This window comes from Lonchura striata, chromosome Z (assembly GCF_046129695.1).
Source record: "Lonchura striata isolate bLonStr1 chromosome Z, bLonStr1.mat, whole genome shotgun sequence".
Taxonomy (NCBI): domain Eukaryota; kingdom Metazoa; phylum Chordata; class Aves; order Passeriformes; family Estrildidae; genus Lonchura; species Lonchura striata.
Window position 1 is genome coordinate 50,276,071 of NC_134642.1, and position 21,811 is coordinate 50,297,881.

Genomic DNA, 21,811 nt, shown 5'->3' on the forward strand with positions numbered 1-21,811 from the left:
GAAAGCCAAAAATGCAAGCCCTGTCGTAATCAAGTTGAAACCAGGAGTAAAGCCGGTAAGAATTAAACAATATCCCTTAAGGCTAGAAGACAGAGAAAGAATCAAAAATATTATTAATCGATTTCTGCAATACAATTTGCTAACGGAATGCGAATCAGAATACAACACTCCGATTTTACCCGTTAAAAAGGCAGATGGAAAAAGTTATAGATTAGTACAAGACCTAAGGGCAATTAATAAAATAGTTGAAGACATCCACCCGGTTATAGCCAACCCATATACACTATTAACTAAATTGAGAGATACCTTACATTGGTTTACTGTACTGGATCTCAAAGATGCCTTCTTCTGTTTGCCGCTGGCCTCAGAAAGTCAGAAGCTATTTGCTTTTGAATGGGAAAATCCGGATTCAGGAAGAAAAACACAATTAACTTGGGCAGTATTACCACAAGGATTTAAAAACAGCCCCACGATTTTTGGAAACCAGTTAGCTAAAGATTTGGAAAATTGGACTCCCCCAGATGGTAAAGGAGTCCTCGTGCAATATGTTGATGATCTTTTAGTAGCCACTGAAAACAGAGAAGAGTGTCTCTCATGGACTATAGAACTTCTCAATTTCCTAGGAATGAATGGATACAGAGTATCCCAACAAAAGACTCAAATAGTGCAACAGCGAGTAACTTATTTAGGATTAGAAATTTCCAGAGGACAAAGAGAATTGGGAACTGAGCGAAAAGAGGCAATTTGTCGCACCCCGGAGCCCCAAACGGCCAAGGAATTGCGGACGTTCTTGGGAATGGCAGGTTGGTGCCGCTTATGGATATACAACTATGGTGTAATAGTTAAACCTCTATATGAACTGCTAAAGAAAACCCGACTTAAAATAGAATGGACGGCGGAGGCTCGAGCCGCCTTCAAGAAACTTAAAAAGGAACTGATGAAGGCTCCGGCCCTTGGCTTACCAGATGTCTCTAAACCCTTTTTATTATTCTCACATGAAAGACAGGGGATGGCACTTGGAGTATTAGCCCAAGAACTTGGCCCTTACAAGCGGGCAGTGGCGTACTTCTCCAAGCAGCTGGACGAGGTAAGCAAAGGATGGCCAGGATGCCTACGTGCAGTGGCGGCGGTTGTAATAAACATTCAAGAAGCACGCAAATTCACATTAGGGCAGAAGATAACGGTAATGGTTTCCCATACTGTCTCAGCTGTGTTAGAACAAAAAGGGAACCATTGGCTCTCCCCACAGAGATTTCTGAAATACCAAGCCATCATGGTAGAACAAAATGATATGGAAATAATTGTTACTAACATTGTGAATCCAGCTTCTTTTCTCAGCGGTGCCCAAAGAGAACCACTGTCCCACGACTGCATAGAAACCATCGAAGCCACCTATTCGAGCCGTCCAGATCTCCAGGACACCCCTCTGAAAGACGCTGAAGACTCCTGGTACACAGATGGAAGCAGCTTCGTGAAACTGGGACAGCGGAGAGCGGGATATGCGATAACCACTACTCAAAAGGTAATCGAAGCCAACCCTCTTCCTGCAGGAACCTCGGCCCAGAAAGCAGAAATAGTGGCCCTTATAAGGGCACTAGAACTTGCAAAAGAAAAGAAGATAAATATTTGGACTGATTCAAAATATGCTTTCGGGGTGGTGCATGCGCATGGAGCAATTTGGAAAGAACGAGGACTGTTAAACACCCAGAAGAAACAGATCAAACATGCAGAAGAAATATTGAAATTATTGAAAGTGATTCAACTACCGGAAAAAGTAGCTATAATGCATTGCCGAGGACACCAAAAAGGTAACTCTGACCAAGAAATAGGAAATCGATTGGCTGATAGTGAGGCCAAGCGAGTGGCAGAGGAAGTTAAGGTATGTGCTTTGATACCAGACAGTAAACCAATTGATCTAGAACAGTCACCTAGATACTCAAAGGAAGATTTGAAATTGGCTAATGATCTAGGAGGTGAGCCCGGAACAAAGGGCTGGATACAGTTGAAAGAAGGTCACATATTAGTTCCTTCTAATATTTTGTGGCCCCTAATACAAGCAGAACATAGAAAAACCCATTAGGGAGCAGATGCATTATACAAAGAAGTGACCAAAAGAATAGTAGGGCGAAATTTGTATACCACAGTAAAACAGGTAACGCAGCAATGTGAAATATGTCAACGAAATAATCCAGACACAACTAGCAAAATAAAATTGGGGATGATAGGTAAAGGAAACTGCCCTGGGCAACAATGGCAAATTGATTTTTCTGAGCTCCCCAGAAAAGGGGGGTATAGATATCTTTTAGTCCTGACAGACACTTTCACAGGATGGCCAGAAGCATATCCCTGCAGGACTAACAAAGCGCGAGAAGTGACTAAAGCGCTATTGAATGAAATAATTCCTCGTTTCGGAGTTCCATCGACAATATCCTCCGATCGAGGACCACATTTTAATGCTAAAATTGTTCAACAAGTAGGAAAAGCATTAGGAATAGACTGGCAGTTACATACCCCGTACAGACCTCAAGCAAGTGGCCAAGTTGAAAAGATGAATCATATGCTTAAACAACAGATAGCAAAGATTAGTCAGGAGGCAAATTTAACTTGGCCCCAAGCTTTACCATTGGCATTATTGAGAATAAGAGTTAAACCTCGGACAAAGGAAAATTTAAGCCCTTTTGAGATATTATATGGGCGACCCTATCAACTTCAATTTAAGGGTGAAGAATTAGCACAAATTGGGGAAGGATATTTATTGGAATACATGAAAGCATTGCAGAAACAATTATCAGAAATACATAAAAATGTTTTGGGTACTAGAGTAAGGGGATTAGATCACCCCCTCCATGCCTTTGAACCTGGTGATTATGTATATGTTAAGAATTTTTCAGGACAACCCTTAGAGGAAAAGTGGAAAGGTCCATATCAAGTGCTGTTGACAACATTCACTGCGGTGAAGATTAAAGAACACCCAGCTTGGATTCACTACTCGAAAATAAAGAAGGCCCCTACGAAACCATGGACTGCTACTCCCGTAGGACCTACCAGATTGCGATTTTCCAGATTATCTTGACCTATGGGGGAGCCTGGGCACGGTGGGATTTGAATCTTCATCTTTCGCTGACGGAAAGTATATCTCGAACTCTGAATAGAACTAATTGTTGGATATGTACACATATGCCTGAATACAGTGGAAAACAGATCTTGTTAATAGGCATCCCCATACCTGGTAATAATCCGTGGACGAGATATTGGGAGAATACCACCTGGGTAAATTATACACATAGAGCTCAGCCATTAAAAATTCATAACCCTCCAATTAAAAAATCTTACTATAAATGTGTGCAGAGGTGTAACCCACCTAAAGGATTAGATAAAGTTGGGAGTTGTAATAACGCCCTATATGTAAGAAATCAAACGGGTTGTAATAAAATAAAATATATCGGGTCCCCCACCTCTATTAATAGTACCCTCTGGCCAGTTCCAGAAGGAAAAGGATGGTATTGGCTGTGCAATGATACTGCATGGAAAGTATTACCTGAAAATTGGGTGGGAACATGCACCCTGGGAGCCGTAGTCCCAAACATAACTATACATAATCGTTTATCCGAAGGTTGGCTTCAAACACATATTCGAAGAATTAGACGGGAAGTAGAAAATCCCCTAATAAAAAGGCAGAATGCATTTCATTCCTTTGCTAGATGGTTTCTCCCTTGGCTAGGGGTAAGTAAGTTAAAAAAAGCTATAATAAATATTTCAGCAGTAGTAGAAGACATTGAAAATAAAACAATAGATGCAATTCAAGCACAGCAGATTGAAATAAATAGCCTTGCACAAGTAGTACAGCAAAATAAAATGGCTTTAGATTTATTATTGGCTTCACGAGGGGGGGTTTGTACCATTGTAAATACAAGTTGTTGTGTATACGTAGATCAGAATAATCGAATTGCTACAGATTTAAGTGAAATCTAGAAACAGACTAAGATACTCCATGAAGTAACCAAGGATGACACCTCGTGGGGATTCGAAGAATTGTGGAAAGTCTTAACATCCTGGTTACCTAATTTGAATTGGTTAAAACAACTTTTTATTTCCGTAATACTTGTAATATTGTTAATTATCATAGTCTGGATTTTAATTAAGTGTGTCTTACTTTGTAACAAAGAAGCAACTAATGTTGGAAGATATAGATATGGAGGCGTAATATGATTGCAAAAGAATTTGCAATGGTTATAGAAAAGGGGGGACTTGATACAGGGACCTGACCTGTTCAGAACTACTTAAGGGTTAAATGACTAGAAAAGAATTAAGTGAAGAAAACATTATGTGCTATGTATATGCACCAGTATCCTGTTATTCTAGACATTAGCAAACAGATGTAGAAACTTTGTCCTTGGCTATGTACTTTACTCTGATAAGCTTCCTTTACTCTGATAAGCTTCCTGATTATATGTAAAGAATGCATACTCAGCAGATGGACTGTGGTCAGTTGAATAGGCCATATATCATGAAGGGAGGAAAAGATGGGGCCCAGAGCACAGAAAAACTACCACGCATGCTCGAAATAAAAGTTCAACTAGCGGACAGAGTGATGAAGACTATGGACGACCACCAGAGGACCCCTGACGACCACCGAAGACCACCCAAAAATGCAACTACGCTTGCGCATCCTTATCTCGGAATAATCATGAATATGTAAATAATTTTCAAGACTTGTAATGAATATACATGTTTTAGTAAGATAAATCACAACTTTCTCAGCTGCACGGTGCACATGTTAGGAGGAGAGATCCCCCATGTGCCCAGCGCTGCAATAAAGAATATCTGCTGCCCGGATTGCTTCCGTCTTTGATTCAACACCTTCAAACAAATGCATTAATTTTCCTTACTTTTAAGGTCTTTTATAACTGGTGCTGTGAGGAACTTGGGAAGTCATATAATGCACATTGAGATGTCCACCTTGTGTTGTGTTAATTTAGAATCATTGAGCCAGTTCCAGCCAAATCTTTTTGGAAGCAAATTTTGAAATGTGACTTCATACAAGTACTATGAGGTCGGATTGAAGAGTCAGTGTTACTGTGATGCCATAAGAACACCCATATGAGAAAATGAGGTTGTCTGTTCTGCTTACAAAATAATGCCCTTAATAAATCAAGAAGTTTAGGTTTTTTCCCTTCATCTCTACAAAATAGATTTGTTCCTTAAGAGACTACTGTCCATACATCTTGATTTCTCAAATATGGAAGAGTTCACTGAAAGACAAACTTCTGTCAAAATGTTGGGTTTTTTTAAAAAGCAAGGCTTTGATCTAGATTATTGCTTTAGCAGATGCAGGTGGAAGAGTTGCACTGTGTTTCTGTGTGCAGAGATGGGTGTAGTGAACAGAAAACATTTGTTCCAGTATGCCTTGTTTAATTGCATGTTTCTGATACATGGTGTCTGTTCTTGAAGTGCTTCCTTTGCTGTTACTTTGAATTGTTTCACTTGTTTAATGGCATTGTTTAATGAACAGAGGGAAGCTGTAATAGAAGTACTGAAATGCAATGTCTTAGGAATGGAAGGGATAAGTTAATGAACAGTGCAATATTTGCCTTTCTTTGCATCTCAAGAATGTATTTTTAGTTCTTCTGATCTCTTAGTCTGTGTTTCTCTTGGTACAAGAGAGCTTGAAATTTAGTGTATGAATCTGTTAATGACATTAAATATGCATAACTGCATTTACAGAAAGCTTTTCATTCTGCTGGTAAATAATTCTCAAGGAATTAGAGTAGCACTTGCAATGATGGATGAGAAGTAGCTCCCTCAGAAGATGCGCCTGTTTTTTGGCTACTTATGCACTGCTTTCTAACACATCGCACTGCTATGTGGGGGCCAGGGCTCTTGATACAGCGTGCTTGCATTGGTATGATTTCAGGCAAATGTGTGGAAAACTTAAAGGTTTAACTCTGTCAGTGTGTATTTCTAGGGAGAACTGCAGGTGTGAAATGTGGGCGCAGATACAAAGGCCACCAAAATACACCAGGATGGTATTCTCTGGTTAAGTTTGTTTCTCCTTTTGCTCTTTGTAGGCTTTTTGACTTGGAGCAATGCTCTGGAAGAGTCTGGTTTTCTTCAAAATACCTATAAAAGTAATAACTGTTTTGAAAAATATCTATTCCAAGCACTACAGGATATGTTGCTATAAATATGACATCTAAATGTGTGATGGGTTTGTCACTTTACCCACAGGAATGCATTAAAAATCAGCAATGTTAATTTCGAAGTACAATTTTTGAGCAGTGTTTTTGTGACCTTCCTCTGTATCTGCATAAATGAACTTTTAACTTGTCTTCACAGAAAACAAAGAAGTAAACAAGAGAAGTGGTCAACATAATGATGGTATTCCCCAGGTCCCAGTGAAAAGAGGGGAATCAGAGTTTGATTTCTTCAGACAGTCACTATCAGTTCTTGAAAAACAGGAAGAAATTGTCCAAATCATAAAGGACAATAAAATTGTTTGGATTATAGGAGAGACAGGGTCAGGAAAAACAATGCAGGTATGTTTCTTCAATGAAATAAAAACCGTAACAGTATTTATTCTAAACTAATGCCAACCGTATAACATTTATGCTGTGGGATATTTTTATGCTATTTTAAGGCTTTTCTTTTCCTGTGGGATTGCAAATCTTGTTCCTATTCACTTTCTTGCTTTTGAAACACAAAGCCAGTAGGTAGGTACTAAAAGCATACATTTTCTGGTAGATACCATTTTTTTCATTAAAATAATACAAAATCTTGAAGGGAAAGTAGCTGTGATGTTTGTATAACCCTTTTTCTTCTAAGGTCGTTCTGTTCTTAGTACCCAGAGTAATATATTTTTTGTGTTAAAATGAGATTATCTACAGGGATTTTTTTTTTTTGAGATTTCTCTGAAGCACAAGAGAGATACTGCAGGTTTTTTCTTTTAGAAAAATCTAAATAGCTTATACTTAGAAATTTATTTTCTGCTGATTCAGATATGCTTGCCGTGATAATATTAATGAAAAGATTTTTGCAATGTGCAATGTTGAGATGCAGTTAAATGATTTCCCTGTGCTGACAAAGCTGTGACTTTCTCAAAAAGCAAATTTGAACCACTTCTTTACAGATCCCTCAATTTATCCTTGATGAATGCTACAAGAATGGAACTCCCTGTCATGTGTTCTGTACTCAGCTGAGATGTTTAGCAGCTGTTGCTGTGGCTGAAAGAGTGGCAGCAGAAAGAAGAGAGAAGATTGACCAGACAATTGGTCACCAGATCTGGTTAGAATGCAGGTACTAATGGTATTTCTAAGTGTCAGTTAATCTTGTGTTGGTCTTGTGAATCTTGTGCACATTGAAACTGCAGTATGTTTGGGTTGCAGCATCACAGGTAGGATATGTTACTGCAGGTAAGGAATATGTAAGAGTGAAAAGGACGGCTTTCTTCCTGTTGTTTTGTAGTTTCATGTAGTAGGTTGTCTTACAGAACTGAATCTAAGGTATTTTCTGTTGATTTAATCTGCGGAGTGTATGCATGGAAATCCTTGTCTGATTTTCAGATCAAGTCTATACTTTCTACTGCCACCCCCCCACCCCCCACCCCGCTTTTAACATGTATGGATCCAAAAGGTCTGCAAGCTTTGAAGGTAGGTGTGAAGACCAGCATCAGCATAGTGTAACAAATGTTATGTAAGTGTGAGTTAATAGGAGCCATAAAAGGGAAAACAAAAAAATTGGAATGTGACTGATGAAACTGATCGTTATTTATCAGTCTAGTGTGGACTAAATTTACTCTTCTTCAGCTTCTGTGTTTAAAACATGAAGTGATGTAAAAGTAGAGATTTCGGTATCACTTGCTGAATGTGTCTGTAAAGCAGATCGTGATTGGATTGTGTGGGGTTGTTACATGCAGGACTGTATCACCTGTCTTCAGCATTCCATTTCTGGAAAAAGATCTGGGCTGAGATTGTGGGGAAGGTGATTACTTAAGGGAGCCCCTTTGAATGTGGTAGTTTGGAATAATGGAGGCTTGGGGGCTTAAACACCAAAATGGTGGGCTTTACCTCATTCTTACAGTCCTTGTTTGCACTTTGTGTACCCTTAAATATGTCATTTATTTTGGACTGGTAGTAGCATTCTAGATTAAATAAAAGAGGTTGAATAGGTAAAACTTGGTAAAACCTGCTGTAACTATCTTTTTTAGTAGAAAACAATGGATAATAAAGATGACTCTAAAACTTTCTTGGGGAATACTTTGCATTCTAGAAGAGAAACAGAAGAACACTCTTGCTGAGTGGTGTTCAGCTCAAGATAACACTAACAAAGGGACATCTCAGAGACAAAAATCAATCGGTTCCAAGGACAAATGAGTACAAATGTTTGGATGATGGTGGTGACAGAGTATTTAATCAATGGTAAGTTTTTTCTTTTGTCGGAAGAGATGTTTGTATTTGTGTTGTATTACTAGCCATTTAAAATCTGTTTTCTAAAGTTAGTTCTGTCGAGTCTTTCAGGACATTAACGTATTTTAAAGATTACTTGGTTTGGATGAACTGCTTTAGCTGAACTGTGCTCTTCAGTTACCGTGGTTGCACACAGCTTTTCCTCAGATCAAATGGCTCGACTGCCATTGTGTTCATACTTGTATATGACAAAATCAGTGCATTAACTGATACCTAAGTACTAGGTTTCCAGTTGCTGCTGGGAAAAATAACCATTCCAGTTCTCTGTAGGTAATATATGAGAATAAAGAAAACTCTTGGAAGAGATTAATCTTTCAATATTGTTTTTTATCTTCAGACTGAAAAATATATTAATTGATTTGAACCATGAATAGTACAAGAAATGGATTCCTTTCTTTCTGACATCTGGTTGCATAAAGATATTGATTTGTTTGCTCAGCTGTTAAATCTTATTTTAACTGAAAATGTCAGTGGTAAGTTTCATGTTTGCATAAGAAAAAAGCAACCTCAAATTTACTTAGATTTTTATAGCTACTTTTATCTCCAGTTTCAGATGTTTCCTTTGCATTCTGTTGCCTACTGAAAAAAATGGATAGGGCTAGCAGAATTAATGAGTTGTTTAGTTAGTTGTTGTTTTGAAGTCTTGACAGAAGTGTATTTCTAAAACAGTGTGGAATTCATATGAACTAACTTCAGAGATAAAGTGAGGAAACAATTTCTCTTTGGGCTGGAATTTGAAAGCAGTATCTGTAGTATATTTAGATGAAAAAATAACATTTCTATTGGGTTTGCTGGATTTTTTTTTTTTCTCAGTTGATTATAGGCACAGTGAAACTGGTGTGACTGCTCTGATGATTTCTTCAGGGAGAGGTTTTTTGAGTCAAGTAGAACAGTTCATCAGCATGGGAGCAAGTATCCACTGCAAATCATCTAATGGCTGGTAAAAACAGAGAAACCAAAAGATAGATTTATTTGTCAATATAGAAGAGAGAAAGAAAATTCTTTTAACATCTAAATTAATTTGCTAACTTACCACACCGCTGTAAGAACTACAGATTTTGACATCCTCAACAGTTTCTAACTCCTGATAATCACATTGTTTTCTGTAAATTGTAAATAGAATTCTTAACTACATGGTCTTGATTGAAAATAAACTTGGTTGCAGTAAGTCTTACTTAAGATACTGGTTAGAGCAACTGTGATCTACTGTATTGGACCAAAATGTCTGGCAATTCTTATTTTCATGGAGTTACCTTTATCAGAAGATTTTTCTGTTACGTTTCTAAATATATTGTAGCATGTAAAAATATTTGTGAATCTGTAAAAACTCAAGTTTTGTGGTCATGGAGTATGTCTTCATATAAACAGGGAAGTACAGTAAATAATTGTAGTATGGAATGGTAAGAATTAGGATTCCAGGGGTCTGATATTTGAAAAACTTGGGAAGAAATGCAGTTTAAAGGTAAAACAGTGAACTGCATTGTGAGGAGGACAGCTTCTGAAAGACATGAAATAGCCAAATGTTATGCCTGGGGTGTGACTTTTTGAGATGACTTCAAGGATACTACAAACAGGCAGGTCTGATCTCTGCACCTTCTTGTGGGCTTTTTAAAGGAGTGGCACCTTCTTCCTCTTCACTTCCTTGTGCATGTTTGCTCCTGTGTAAAACTGACACATTCTTTTGTGGTAAAGAACTGTAGTCACCTAAAAGTCAGATAGCTGTTAACACCCATTCAGGTATTTTCAAATGGGAAGTTGCAAATCCAGCAATAACAGTACTGATAGCAATACAGAAATGGGTACAAAAGTCTGGTGTCAATTGCCTCTCTTGATGTGCTCTTCATATTCATCTTTTGAAGTGAAAAGTCTAATAAAAATACTTGGGCAACTCTTTCAGGATGGCTGTGGACTGGGCTAGGCACTTTGGACAGACAGAGTTTGTTGATCTGTTAGAATCCTACAGGTAAGCTGTAACTGTTTTGCAAAAGGAGTTGTATATGATAGTGATGGGGAATTTGAGGTTTGTGTTCTTTTAATCAGAACAGGTTTTAGCTTTTCCTGCTATAAAATCTGGACTTAATAGCGATACCTTTTTTTTAAGACTAGGAATATTTCAGAAACAAACAACAAAAAAGTTTGTACTCAGTATCATATTGTTTATGTTTGCACAACTTGCTAATTCTATGCTATTCACCATTTTCTTTTCACATGCTTACTTTGGAAACAAATCTGTCATATGTTTTTATCTATTTATTTTTTTATATGCAATAGGCATATTAAAGAAAATTTACAGCAGTAATGTGTACACTAGACCATTCAAGAATGATTTTCCGATTAACTTACAGTTATCATAGTTGAGGTAGTGTTTTATGAAGATTATCTCTACTGTAATTTCTCTTAGTGTAGTTTCTGCTAGTGGGAAATTTTTGGAGAATACATATCTCTTAAATATTTTTACTTGAACAGATAAATGAAAAGTGTCTTTATACTTTCATTTGCTTATGGTTGTGTTTCAATGAGGTTGAAGAAAACTAAAGTTAACACAAATAAAGTGGCATCCTTCGTTGGGTTAACATTGAAATCAGTAAACAGTAATAGTATGGTGATTCCCTTCTGCTACACTTAAACATCAGAATTCAAGACCAATGTTCATGTTGGTCTTGATCTAAGTTTGAGTTGATGGCTCAATGCATACCCAAAGAGGCAGCCTTGACTCTGGTGTATTTTTCTGTTACAGCGCTTCATTCAGATTTGGAAACCTGGATGAAAGTTCCCAGGTCCAAAAAAGTGCTAGTGATCTTAGTGAAGAGGAGAGAGAGCTACTGACTGCTTATCATAACAGTTTTGATGATGAAAAAGTGGATCTGGATCTGATAATGCAATTACTTCACAGCATCTGTCATAGTTCTGAGGCAGGTAGGTAAATACCTAACCAGTTGTTGTGGATTCGGCTTCTGATGAATCATGCTCTTTTTTCAGCAATCCACAAACATTAAAACCTTCTGAGTGCTAGTCAACATGTATTTGAATTTTCTGTTTAACTTTGTAAACCCACTTCCTTTTTTAGGAGCAATTTTAATATTTCTTCCTGGATATGATGAGCTAGTGAGCCTGAGGGACCACATTCTTTTGGATGACGAGATTTGCTGATAATGCTCACAGGTAAAACCTTTAGTTACTGTGGCTTTTCATTGCTTCTTTTAAGGATCCTTAATATGTTCCTTTCGTCTTGCATTAGATACCAAGTTTTCATGCTTCATTCAAGTATGCAGACTTTGGATCAGAAGCAAGTGATCAGACTTTGGATCAGAAGCAAGCAAACTCCACCTTTTGGTATCTGCAAAATTGCAAGTATTAGAGGACTTTTTTGTCCAATGCTACAATGACCTATTTTGCCATTGCTTTTACAGTTACTATAGTTTTGGTGTTTTGGGGTGTTTTTCTTTTCAGATTCTTTCTACTAATATTGCAGAAACCAGCATAACAATGATACGGTGTTTGTCATTGACTCAGGCAAGGGGAAAGAGGCATGACTGCCTTAAATTTTCCTAGTGTGATTCTAAAACCACACAGTGCATAAATTTTGAATAACTTTTTTTTTTTTTTTTTTTCTTTACTTTACAATAAAGTGAAAAAATCTTTTACTAGCTGAGAGCTAGTGCCTGTCAGGCAACAGTCCTTGCTTCCTTGCTGAAAAGTTTCAACATCCATTTGTTTTAAGACAAATACTGTAAATAGCTAGCTGTCTAGAAAACCTTGTAAAAGCTAATCTAGGTTGATGTATTAAGGTATCTTTCTCTTTTGTAATTTAGCATTTGTGCTGGATTTTTAAAAAAAGTCCTCAGTTTAGACCATCACCTTCCTGAGACTAAAAGAGCACTGGGAGTTCCTTTTGTCCTACTATTGTATCAAGTCCAAAACTAATGCATTAAGTTTTTAAGCAGTTTTTTTGGTGTGTTCAGTGCCCCTGCCTAATTACTTGTTCAAGAAAAGTGAAAATACATCATAAGGCAATTTAAGACCTAGTGTATGGCTTTGAAAATGAATTTGGATTTCATAGGCGACATGCACACCAAATTTTTAGAGTTCTCATAAAACAAACTTTTTTTTGCTAATTTTATATCAGTCTAAGAAAATAAGTAGGTAATTTCCAAGTGAGATACAAAGGAAAACTTTATTTGGTATAATAAGGTATTTTTACTTGCTTTGTGATATCTCAGAACACAGATCTGATGTACCTTTGACTGACTTGCAATTACCTATTGACTAGAAAAAGTTGAATTTTAAAAACTGTGGAGCATTAAGATATTACAAAGGAGACAACCTCATAAATTCACTTGAAACTGAGAAGATCCCTTTGTGCCAGAAGCTGCTGCATATATTACTGTTTCATGCTTTTTAGAAAACTTCTGTTGGGATATAAATAACTAGTAACTTTTATTTAATGTAGCCTATTGAGTTTTCCATTTGTATTCCTTTCTTTTTTTTTTTCTAGAAGTCTTTTAATGAACTGAGTCATGTTACAATGCTAAAAATGGGGTGGATTTCAAAAGCCAGTGCTGTTCAGAGAAAAGGCAGGTAATAAATGCCTCACAATGGTTTTCATTTGGATAGTGGCCAACACTCATTCTCTGCAGACGAGTAGGGGTCAGCATGTATTTCCTTGGAATAATTTCCCAAGTTGTACAAAACTGACGCTCAGACATTTCCCAAAAGTCTGAGTTGTTTTCCCGCATTAATTTGTTCTTCCTCTTTCTCCCATGTAGCACCAGCAATCACAGTGTCCAGTGGGGTGTTTTCACATCTTGTCTGTGGGCAGAGGGCTGCCTGTTTCTCCAAGCTATCCATGACTTAACAGGCCATGATTATATTCTTCCCATCACTGTGGGTGAGGGCTCAGAAGTTTATGTAGCAACAAATGCCTGTTTAATCAATCATATTGCCATTAAGCTGCACATATGCACATAGTTGTATATGACTGAGAGAATTTGCTGTCTCTCATTCACTCACAAGTTACTTCATCTTTATTCTGCCTTTTACTCTAAGCATCACTTCTGTTTGGGGGATGTGAGGGGAAGCAATAAAGTTTGCATCTGATTCCTTACAACAAAGGATGATTGTGATTTGGACTGGTCTTAGGTTAGCAAAAAACCCACAGCACTTTACATTAGATAAGCCTTGTTTTTCTTTCTCCGGATTTCTCAGTGTTGGGTTAAAATTACAGTAAAAAATTGCCACACTCTCAAAAATAATTCATGATTGGAAAGCTCTCACTTTGCATGTGACTTACAACACTTTCTTCATAGTACTGCCTCTTCCATTCTGAGTTTCTATGTCTGTTTTTTGGCTTTTGGTTTTGTTTTTAGAAAAAAATACTAATTTTCACAACTTCCCATAATTTATTTTTAAGGCCTGAGTGCTGTCAGCCTGGAGTCTGCTTTTTGTCTCTTCAACAGGCTCCAATTTCAGAATATGTTGGAATTTCAATCTCCAGAATATCTAAGAATGCCACTTCAGGTGCATGTTCAGTTAGAAACTATAACTTTAAAAAATACAATGTCCTAAAACCATAAGATGAACTGCAACAAATCATGTGTTTGGGGGTTATTTCCAATCTTGGCAATGTTTTTTGTTCTGCCTTCTATCTTGAAGGAGATTTGTTTGTACACAAAACTTCTGACTCCAATCAATTGTCCAGTTGTAGACTTTCTACTGAAAGCTCCTGATCGTCTGCCTGCTATAACTCTGAGAAATGCTGTGCATGTGCTTAAGGTCAGAAAAGGAATAGGTTTAGATGGTAATTGTGTTTGATCCCAAATTTGTGGTGTAGCAGTCTGTTGTACTGACTTCAGTTTGTACTGAAGCTGGTTTTAATTAGTTAAGGATGTTCTGAATTTTTGTTTATTGTCTGTTTTCATTTTGTGTGTGGGGATGTGTTTTTCCATGTCAAGGGAAGAGAGTGCTTCAAAGTCTTGTCTCTGTTAATAGTGTGACTTACTTCTTTAGTGTTTGGAAACAAGTCTAGTTAATGTCCAGTATTCACATCCTTTCTGTTTTCACTGTAAATTGATTTTGTCCACTGTACCTGTCCTCCTCTCCTTTGTTTGTTTATTTGTTTGTTAATAAACAGACCATAGATGCCATGGACCCTTGGGAAGATCTCACTGAGCTTGGTTATCAGCTGACTGAATTACCTGTAGAGCCACACCTCGGTAAAATGGTGTTGTATGCTGTAGTTCTGAAGTGCCTGGATCCTGTTCTGACCATTGCCTGTGCTCTTGCCTGCCAAGACCCTTTTGTGCTGCCCACGCTGGCCTCCCAAAAGCGTGCAGCCATGCTGTGCAGGAAGCATTTTGCTGCCGGGATGTTCAGTGACCACATGGCCCTGCTCAGGGCTTTCCAGGTAGTACTTAATTTCAGAGAGTACTAATCACAGCACATGACCCAAACAAAATGCAGATGTACCAATCTACTTGCATGTAGAGTGGTGGACTGTGATTAAGTCTTCAGAGAAGACTTTCCTTTTGCTTAGTGGCTTTCCTGTGTATTGGACTCATAAATTTGTGAGGGAACCCTTTTTGTAGTATGTTTTGTTGATATTTTCAAACCATATAAAATTTTGAATGTTCCAACAATGTGCCTCTTTGCATCCTACTACACTGAACTTTGAATCATGATCTTAATATAATGATCTTTATTTATTGTTTTAACTTGACATAATCATCACTGTAGTGAACATATAAAGTGAATCTAATTGTTGAACAGGAAAAATAATCTGGTTTGATACATTAACTAGTTTTTAGAGTGGGTTTTGCACTCATTTTATTGACATCAATGTAATCTCTTTTTAAAAATGCAGTTTTTAGTTTAATACCTTCAAATTAATAGGCAAATGTAAAAACATTTTCAGGTATGGCAGAAAGCATGCAGTGACAGCTGGGAGAGAGCCTTCTGTGAAAAGAACTTCCTATCCCAAGCCACAATGGAAATCATTGCAGGAATGAGAGCACAGTTGCTTGGCCAGCATAGAGCCTCAGGTAGAGAAGTTGGAAACAATTTTAATATTGTTTTAAAGTCAAGCACATAGAAATTGTAACAAAAATCATGTCCACTGGTGTAATTTTCCTTACTTAATTTGAAATACACCTTCATGAACACATTCATACAGGGTATGGTAGAGATGAGGAATTGTGGCTGATCTAGCTGAAAGCACCCTCATCTCCACATGCCACTGCATTTCATGTTTTAATAAATTATTCCCACAGGAAATGTCTTTCTATTGTAGAAAATGGTGGTATTCTGTGTTAGTATGAAGCCCCTTATCAGGAAGGATTTCAGTGTAATGGTTTCTTCTTGGTGCTGTTAAGGTTGGCAGTGGTGAAAAACACAAGAAATCATTTATTTCACATTTAGTTTCTAACTCCTTTTGAGAACCAAACACAAGATAACATGGCACTGTTTTGTCTCTTTCATTTGTCAGGTTTTGTGAGAGCCAGAGGAAGAGCTGATATTAGAGATGTTAATACTAACTCTGAGAACTGGGCTGTAATTAAAGCTGCCTTAATGGTCAGGATGTATCCCAATCTTGTGCATGTAGACAGAGAAAGTCTGGTGTTGACTGAACCAAAGGAGAAGAAAGTGTGATTTCATCCTAACTCTGTTCTTGGTCAGTCTCAGTATAAAAAGGTAAAGATACTTTGAATTCATAGTTTAAAAAAAAAGGGCACAAAAATCTCTCACATGTTTTAGAAATGTCTTTTCCTAGTTATCAGTACTTTAAAAGCAGTATGGGCATTTAACACTACAGCTTTAGAAAATACTGTTTTACCCAGCTGATAGAATTAGAGTTGTTTCATTTTTCCATTGTTTCAGTTAGTTCTTTCTCTGGATGGAACAAGGCAAAATGGCAAAAAACCCACCCCAGTTATAAAATTGTTTTAAAGATATAATGATCCCTACTCTGAAAAGCATGTTTTTCTCTGAAACTTTTTTTAGCATTGTCATGGTTTGACACTGGCACAATGCCAGTGCCCCCATGAAAATGCGATCCCTACCTTGAATGCTGTGAAGTGGAACCTAGAATAGAGCAAAGCAGGCCCAAGCTTAATAACAGGAAAAAAAACTTTATTAAACTACTACTACAAAAGAAAAGAGAAAACTAAAGAAGGGAAAAAAAAAAACACACAAAGATCCAAATGAAAACCTTGCAAAACATTCCTCCCCCCACCACCCAACTCTAACAAACCACAGTGAGACACAATCTGGACCCCAATCAGGTTTCCACCCTCCAAACAACCGATACTCAGTCCATCGAGGGAACAGAGTCTCTCCTGTGCCACAGAGCCCCCAAGAAACACAGCTCCACATCCTGTGTTTCCATGTCACACATGGCACCGCCTGGAGAAAAAGTTTGCCATGGTGGCCCTTCTCCTTTCCATGTACAGTGCTCTCACCACAATGCATGGATGGTCAGACTGCTCTTAGGATTTTTCCTTTCAAGGATGCCCTGCCAAGAGGGGAGAAAACAACAGTTCAGTTTTTCATTGTTTGGGACCACAGTCCCCCCCATTTTCCCCTGGGGCCGAGGGCTCCAGAACAGAGATCTTCTTCTCTTCTCTTTCCTTTCCAGGGCAAGGGGGCGCCACCACAAACCCCCTAACCTTTTCTCTGTTCACTCCAATTTTGTCTTTTCCCAGCTGAAGCAGGTCTCTTGACTCACTGGCATCCTCCCAAAACACAGTCCCTTTTGAAGGAGAAGATTGGTTCAGGTTGTGGCTAACACGGAAAAGTCCAGCCAAAAGCCGCTCCTTGTCCCACTCCCATCCAGAATTCCTCCTTCCAACATCCCAGGGTCCAAGGTGTCCCTCTTCCTCTCTTTCAAACCGAGGAGGGGAAAGGAAAATTCACAAAGCTTTCATTTCTCAAGGAAGGGTTAAAAGTCCGAACTCCCAGGATGGCTCGATGCCCGGACATCCAGCAACTCCCACACGACTGGACACCTTGGAGCTCCCCCCGCTCCTCCTTCCTTGCGGCTTTCTCTCTCCCTCTCGGGAGAGACACTCTGGGGGGGGAAATGGAGACATCCCAGATTTCTTCCACCCTTCCATCTGCAGGGGCCAGCCCGGTTCCAGTCCCTCCACCCTTCGGAGTTATCTCCATCAGGCCATGGGGCTTCCCCTCCCCCACCCAGCTTGTGGCTGGGCAGGGGAGGTCTGCACTGCACGCTGACCGGAACCAAAGAGAGCGAGTTCCCCTGGGAATTCTGCTTTCAACCCCTCTGTGTTCTCAGAGGCGTGTCTACTTTCAATTGGTCAATATCTAAATTGACCTCTTCGTTCTGGAAAAAATTCTCTTTCCGTGTCAAACCACGACAAGCATTTATTTTTAAAGCAAAGTATTTTGTTTTATTTGTGAATCTGGTTGAATTCTCTCATGCTTTCTTATTTGCATGTATATTTTTATATGTATATAATTATACATGTATTTATTTCTCAAAATACAGAATCATAGCATTGTTTGGGTTGGAAGGGACCTTACAGCTTATCACATTCCAACCCCCTCCCATGGGCAGGGACACCTTCCACTAGTCCAGGTTGCTCAGAGCCCCACCCAGCCTGGCCTTGAACACTGCCAGGTTGAGGCATCCACAGTGTCTCTGGATAAAATGAGAAATACGTTCAAATGTACATTAATTACAGGTAGAGGGTACAATAGTCTGGTCTTATCTGCTCTTGTAGAGATTGCCCCAGCAAATGGACAAGCTGCAGCCATCCAGGCCCTCCTTACAGACTGGCTTATATATGATGAAATGACGAGACCTCACAAGACAGCAAATATCAGGTGCTGCTCTGTTGTGACACCTGTCACCTGTCACACTCTTCTGTGGACCAGGCAGACTGCCAAGTAATGCCTTGCAGGCATCTTCATCCTTTTGAGGTACACTGGAGTCTGGATTTGGAATGTTTCCATTGGTATACATCAGTGTGTGACATGGAAAGCTTATTTTTCCGTAATATTTAATACATATATTGGCTGATTCTAAAAGCAGCGCTGTTATAATTGCTGTGGCTGTTCAGGAAGAGTTTGTCGGTTCTGTAACAAATCTCTCTGTTTTGGGATTCCTTACATATTCAAGTCCATAAATTACACAGTTGTAGGGTCTCAGAAACTGAGTATAGTTTGTAAGAAAAGAATGCAGCCACAATGTCTAATGAGAACAGTAGTATGCATGTTCTTTTTCTACAGACTATTTTATTTGATACATTCAACCAGATTATTCAAACAGAATAATTTAGAAACAATCAATATGGCAAACAAGTCATGTTGCTTCTAGCTAACACATACGTTTTCAAGATAGGTTATATTGATAATTTTTAATGTCAGTTAACTGTACTATTAACTGTAAGTAATAGAGAATCTATAGAAATTTCTTTTTTTTTTTTTTTTCTCATTTGAGTCCTGTTGGAATGGAAGCAAAAATAACTGCTGCTAGTTGTCATAGTTTCAATCAAACTAAAAGTCCAACTTATTTCTGAAGCTTTCTGGTCTTGCTTTGAAACTGTGGACCTTAGTGTTCATGCTGATTGAATTGCACTTTCGAAAAATAAGGAATCCTAATTAATAGCTATATGTATATATATTTTTTCTTACTAGGTCTGCTGTTTTACTAGGAAATACAGCCGCATGTGGTTTTGCAAATAGCTTTAGGCAAAAGTTGGATAGTGGCCTGTGAATACTGGTGAAGGTACATGAGTTGGGTCATATCATATCAGTACAGGTTTTTACATAGTAGGACCTTCAGCAGCTCTGGCTACTTAATTGCTGCTATCTGAAAAAAGACTTTTCAGTGTATTTGCAGAAAAGAAGAGGTAGTTTTACAAATGTTTACATTTAAAGTCAATTTTAGAAGGAAAAATATTATTGCTGGTAATACAGTAGTATGCAGGTTTTTGCATATAAGTAGAAATAATATAGAAATGCTAATGCACCTTTTGTCTTTAATTCAGGGGGAGGGGTATCTAATGATAGCAGTGACAGTGAGATGGAGGACAAAACAGCTGCTAATCTGGCATTACTGAAGCTGGATTAATGGCTCTATTTCAAACTGGACCCTGAAGTAAGTAAGAAATTACTACTGGGTTTCTTTCATGTAGAGGAATTGTAAAAAGATGTGAAAAGGTTTTTGTAACATTTGAATTTTCTCCAAGAATGTCATGGTCCATTTGTGTCTCTCAAACTAGGTACTCTGTGATTTAGCCTTTACTTCACAAGCTCATTAAGAATTAAAGGGCTTCAATCCCCTTTGGCACAGAGATGTCTGTTGCATGAATTTGTGTATTCAACATCCAAGTTGCAATGTTTCATCATCTATCACCCATACCTTTCTACTCTTTTACCTGCCAGAAAAAAAAAAAAAAAAAAAAGAAAATAATTAGTCACCTAAGTCAACAGTGAGAGTGCTCATCCCTCTTCCTCCATCTTGTTGTGGGTGTCCTGTCGCTCACAGAAGAGAGCAGGAAAGCCTCAGCAGTCCAGATGCTGTTGGATCTGCTTCAAAAACTTTCTGGGCAGTATGATGTTTTATATCTGAGCTTGGCAGTTTTGCCCCTTTCCAGAAGTCAGCAGATTCTGAAGAGACTGCCAGACAAAAGATACTGGCTTCAAGGGACAGCAAGCTGCAGGTGACAGTGGCTGCATAAGGGCCCTTCTGCTCCTTCTGACTCCCTGTCCTGCCTGCATGGTGCTCCATCAGGCCATAGCACAAGCTGGGATAAGCCAGAATCTGAACAGGAGCTGAGAGAACAGTCACATTGGCATATTGTGTTCTACTTTCTCTGAAAGGATAACCAAAATCGGATCAAAACAGGAGCACTTGAAGCTGAAGTTGCTGAGAGAAAGCTGCTGTCAGATTTTGGAAGGATAAATTTCAAAACCTCTTTGAAATAGAAGTCTTTATGTCATTGAGGAGCTGTGGCTATGGCAGGAGGCAGTTTATGGGTCATGAAACATACAGCTTTATCAACTCTAATAATAATAGTCTCTCCTAGATATGTCTAAAGGAGTGATTTTTTAAAATTTTTTTTCAATGGAAGCATTTCTGGTAGCATGAAATTAGACAATCGTCTTCCGAATTTAGTCATCACATTTCAGCAGATGCCTGTGTAAGACAAATGTCACTTAGAGCTCTTTTCCCTCAACTATGACTGAAGAGTGCATGAGTAGGGACTGATTTGAGAGGAAAGGCATAAAGCATGAAAGGATTGGGTTTTCTCAAAAGATGAAAAGGGGGAAAAAAAAAGTCTGTGGGTTTACAATACAAAGCTAAGTTTAGTACAGAGCTAAATTAAATGTTTCCAAAATTACCTTGCACCCAAGGAAAAGAAAGCAGATTAGCATCTTAGTTTAAATATGGATTATTCCCCCTCCCCAAGACCTTAGCCTTGCCTTTAATTGTGGGCCCTGTTTCTATTAAAATGCCAAGTACTCCCTGGTATGGAAAAGACAGGGTCCTCTTACCTGTGTGATCTAATTTTCATCAGTATTTAACAGAATTGGAATTCATTGCAGGCTGCAACTCAGGCAGAAGTGGCACAGCTTGTTCCTGCATCGTATGCGAGCTCCTTCTAAGCTGTGGTGTCAGGCTGATGTAAGAGCAATTACGGCTGTTCTGAGTGCTGAAGAACAGTCTGCAGCAGCCTTCAGGAACTGGCCAGAAACCAAGGCCTGTGACTTGTGAAGAACTTCCTTTGGCATCTACATGGAAGTCAACGAACAGCAGAAAAAGCTCAACAGAAACGGAGTTGTCTGACTCCTATCATGCTGAAAAGTAAGATTCTGAGGTCTTCTGTTCACTGTAGGTTGCAGTTTATGTATCAAGTATCACTTAAATTTCTGCTAGTAATAGGAGGTGGAAACAGCAGAAATACAGTTGAAAGGTGTTACACTGTTGTATGCTGCATTGTAATCCCATCAAGAAGTATTTCATACCTGGGGCTGCTGTTTGAGAGAGCAGTCAAGAATATTGTCCATGAATTGTGATGTTTGAGAAGTAGCAGAAGAGGTTTAACAGTAGCATTAAATAGCAATGCATGATCAGTATGGGTGTTTTAGTTAGGGTTTGATAGATTTTGTAGTTGCTTAATACAGGTGGTCATGCAGTAGGCTGACAGGTTGATGTAAATTGTTCAGTGACTGCTTGTGAAACTCAAGGTATGTCCTTTGTAGGGTTTCAGTGAAATCTACTTCTCCTGCACTCCACCAACCGAAGAAGTACAAAGAAAAAGACATTTTGCTCTCCAAATGATCCTCAGATGACAGATCAGCTCCGTCCTCAGTGAAGCCTGCAGACG

At 38.5% G+C, this 21,811-nt stretch overlaps 1 protein-coding gene across 1 annotated transcript; it reads left to right on the top strand.

Moving 5' to 3' along the window:
- Positions 1–3,018: 3,018 nt before the first annotated feature.
- LOC144248323 (endogenous retrovirus group V member 2 Env polyprotein-like) lies at positions 3,019–4,695 on the top strand. The gene is given in 1 exon segment (XM_077790403.1): positions 3,019–4,695. A coding segment is annotated over 1 exon segment (1,191 nt). The 3' UTR covers positions 4,210–4,695.
- Positions 4,696–21,811: the final 17,116 nt, after the last annotated feature.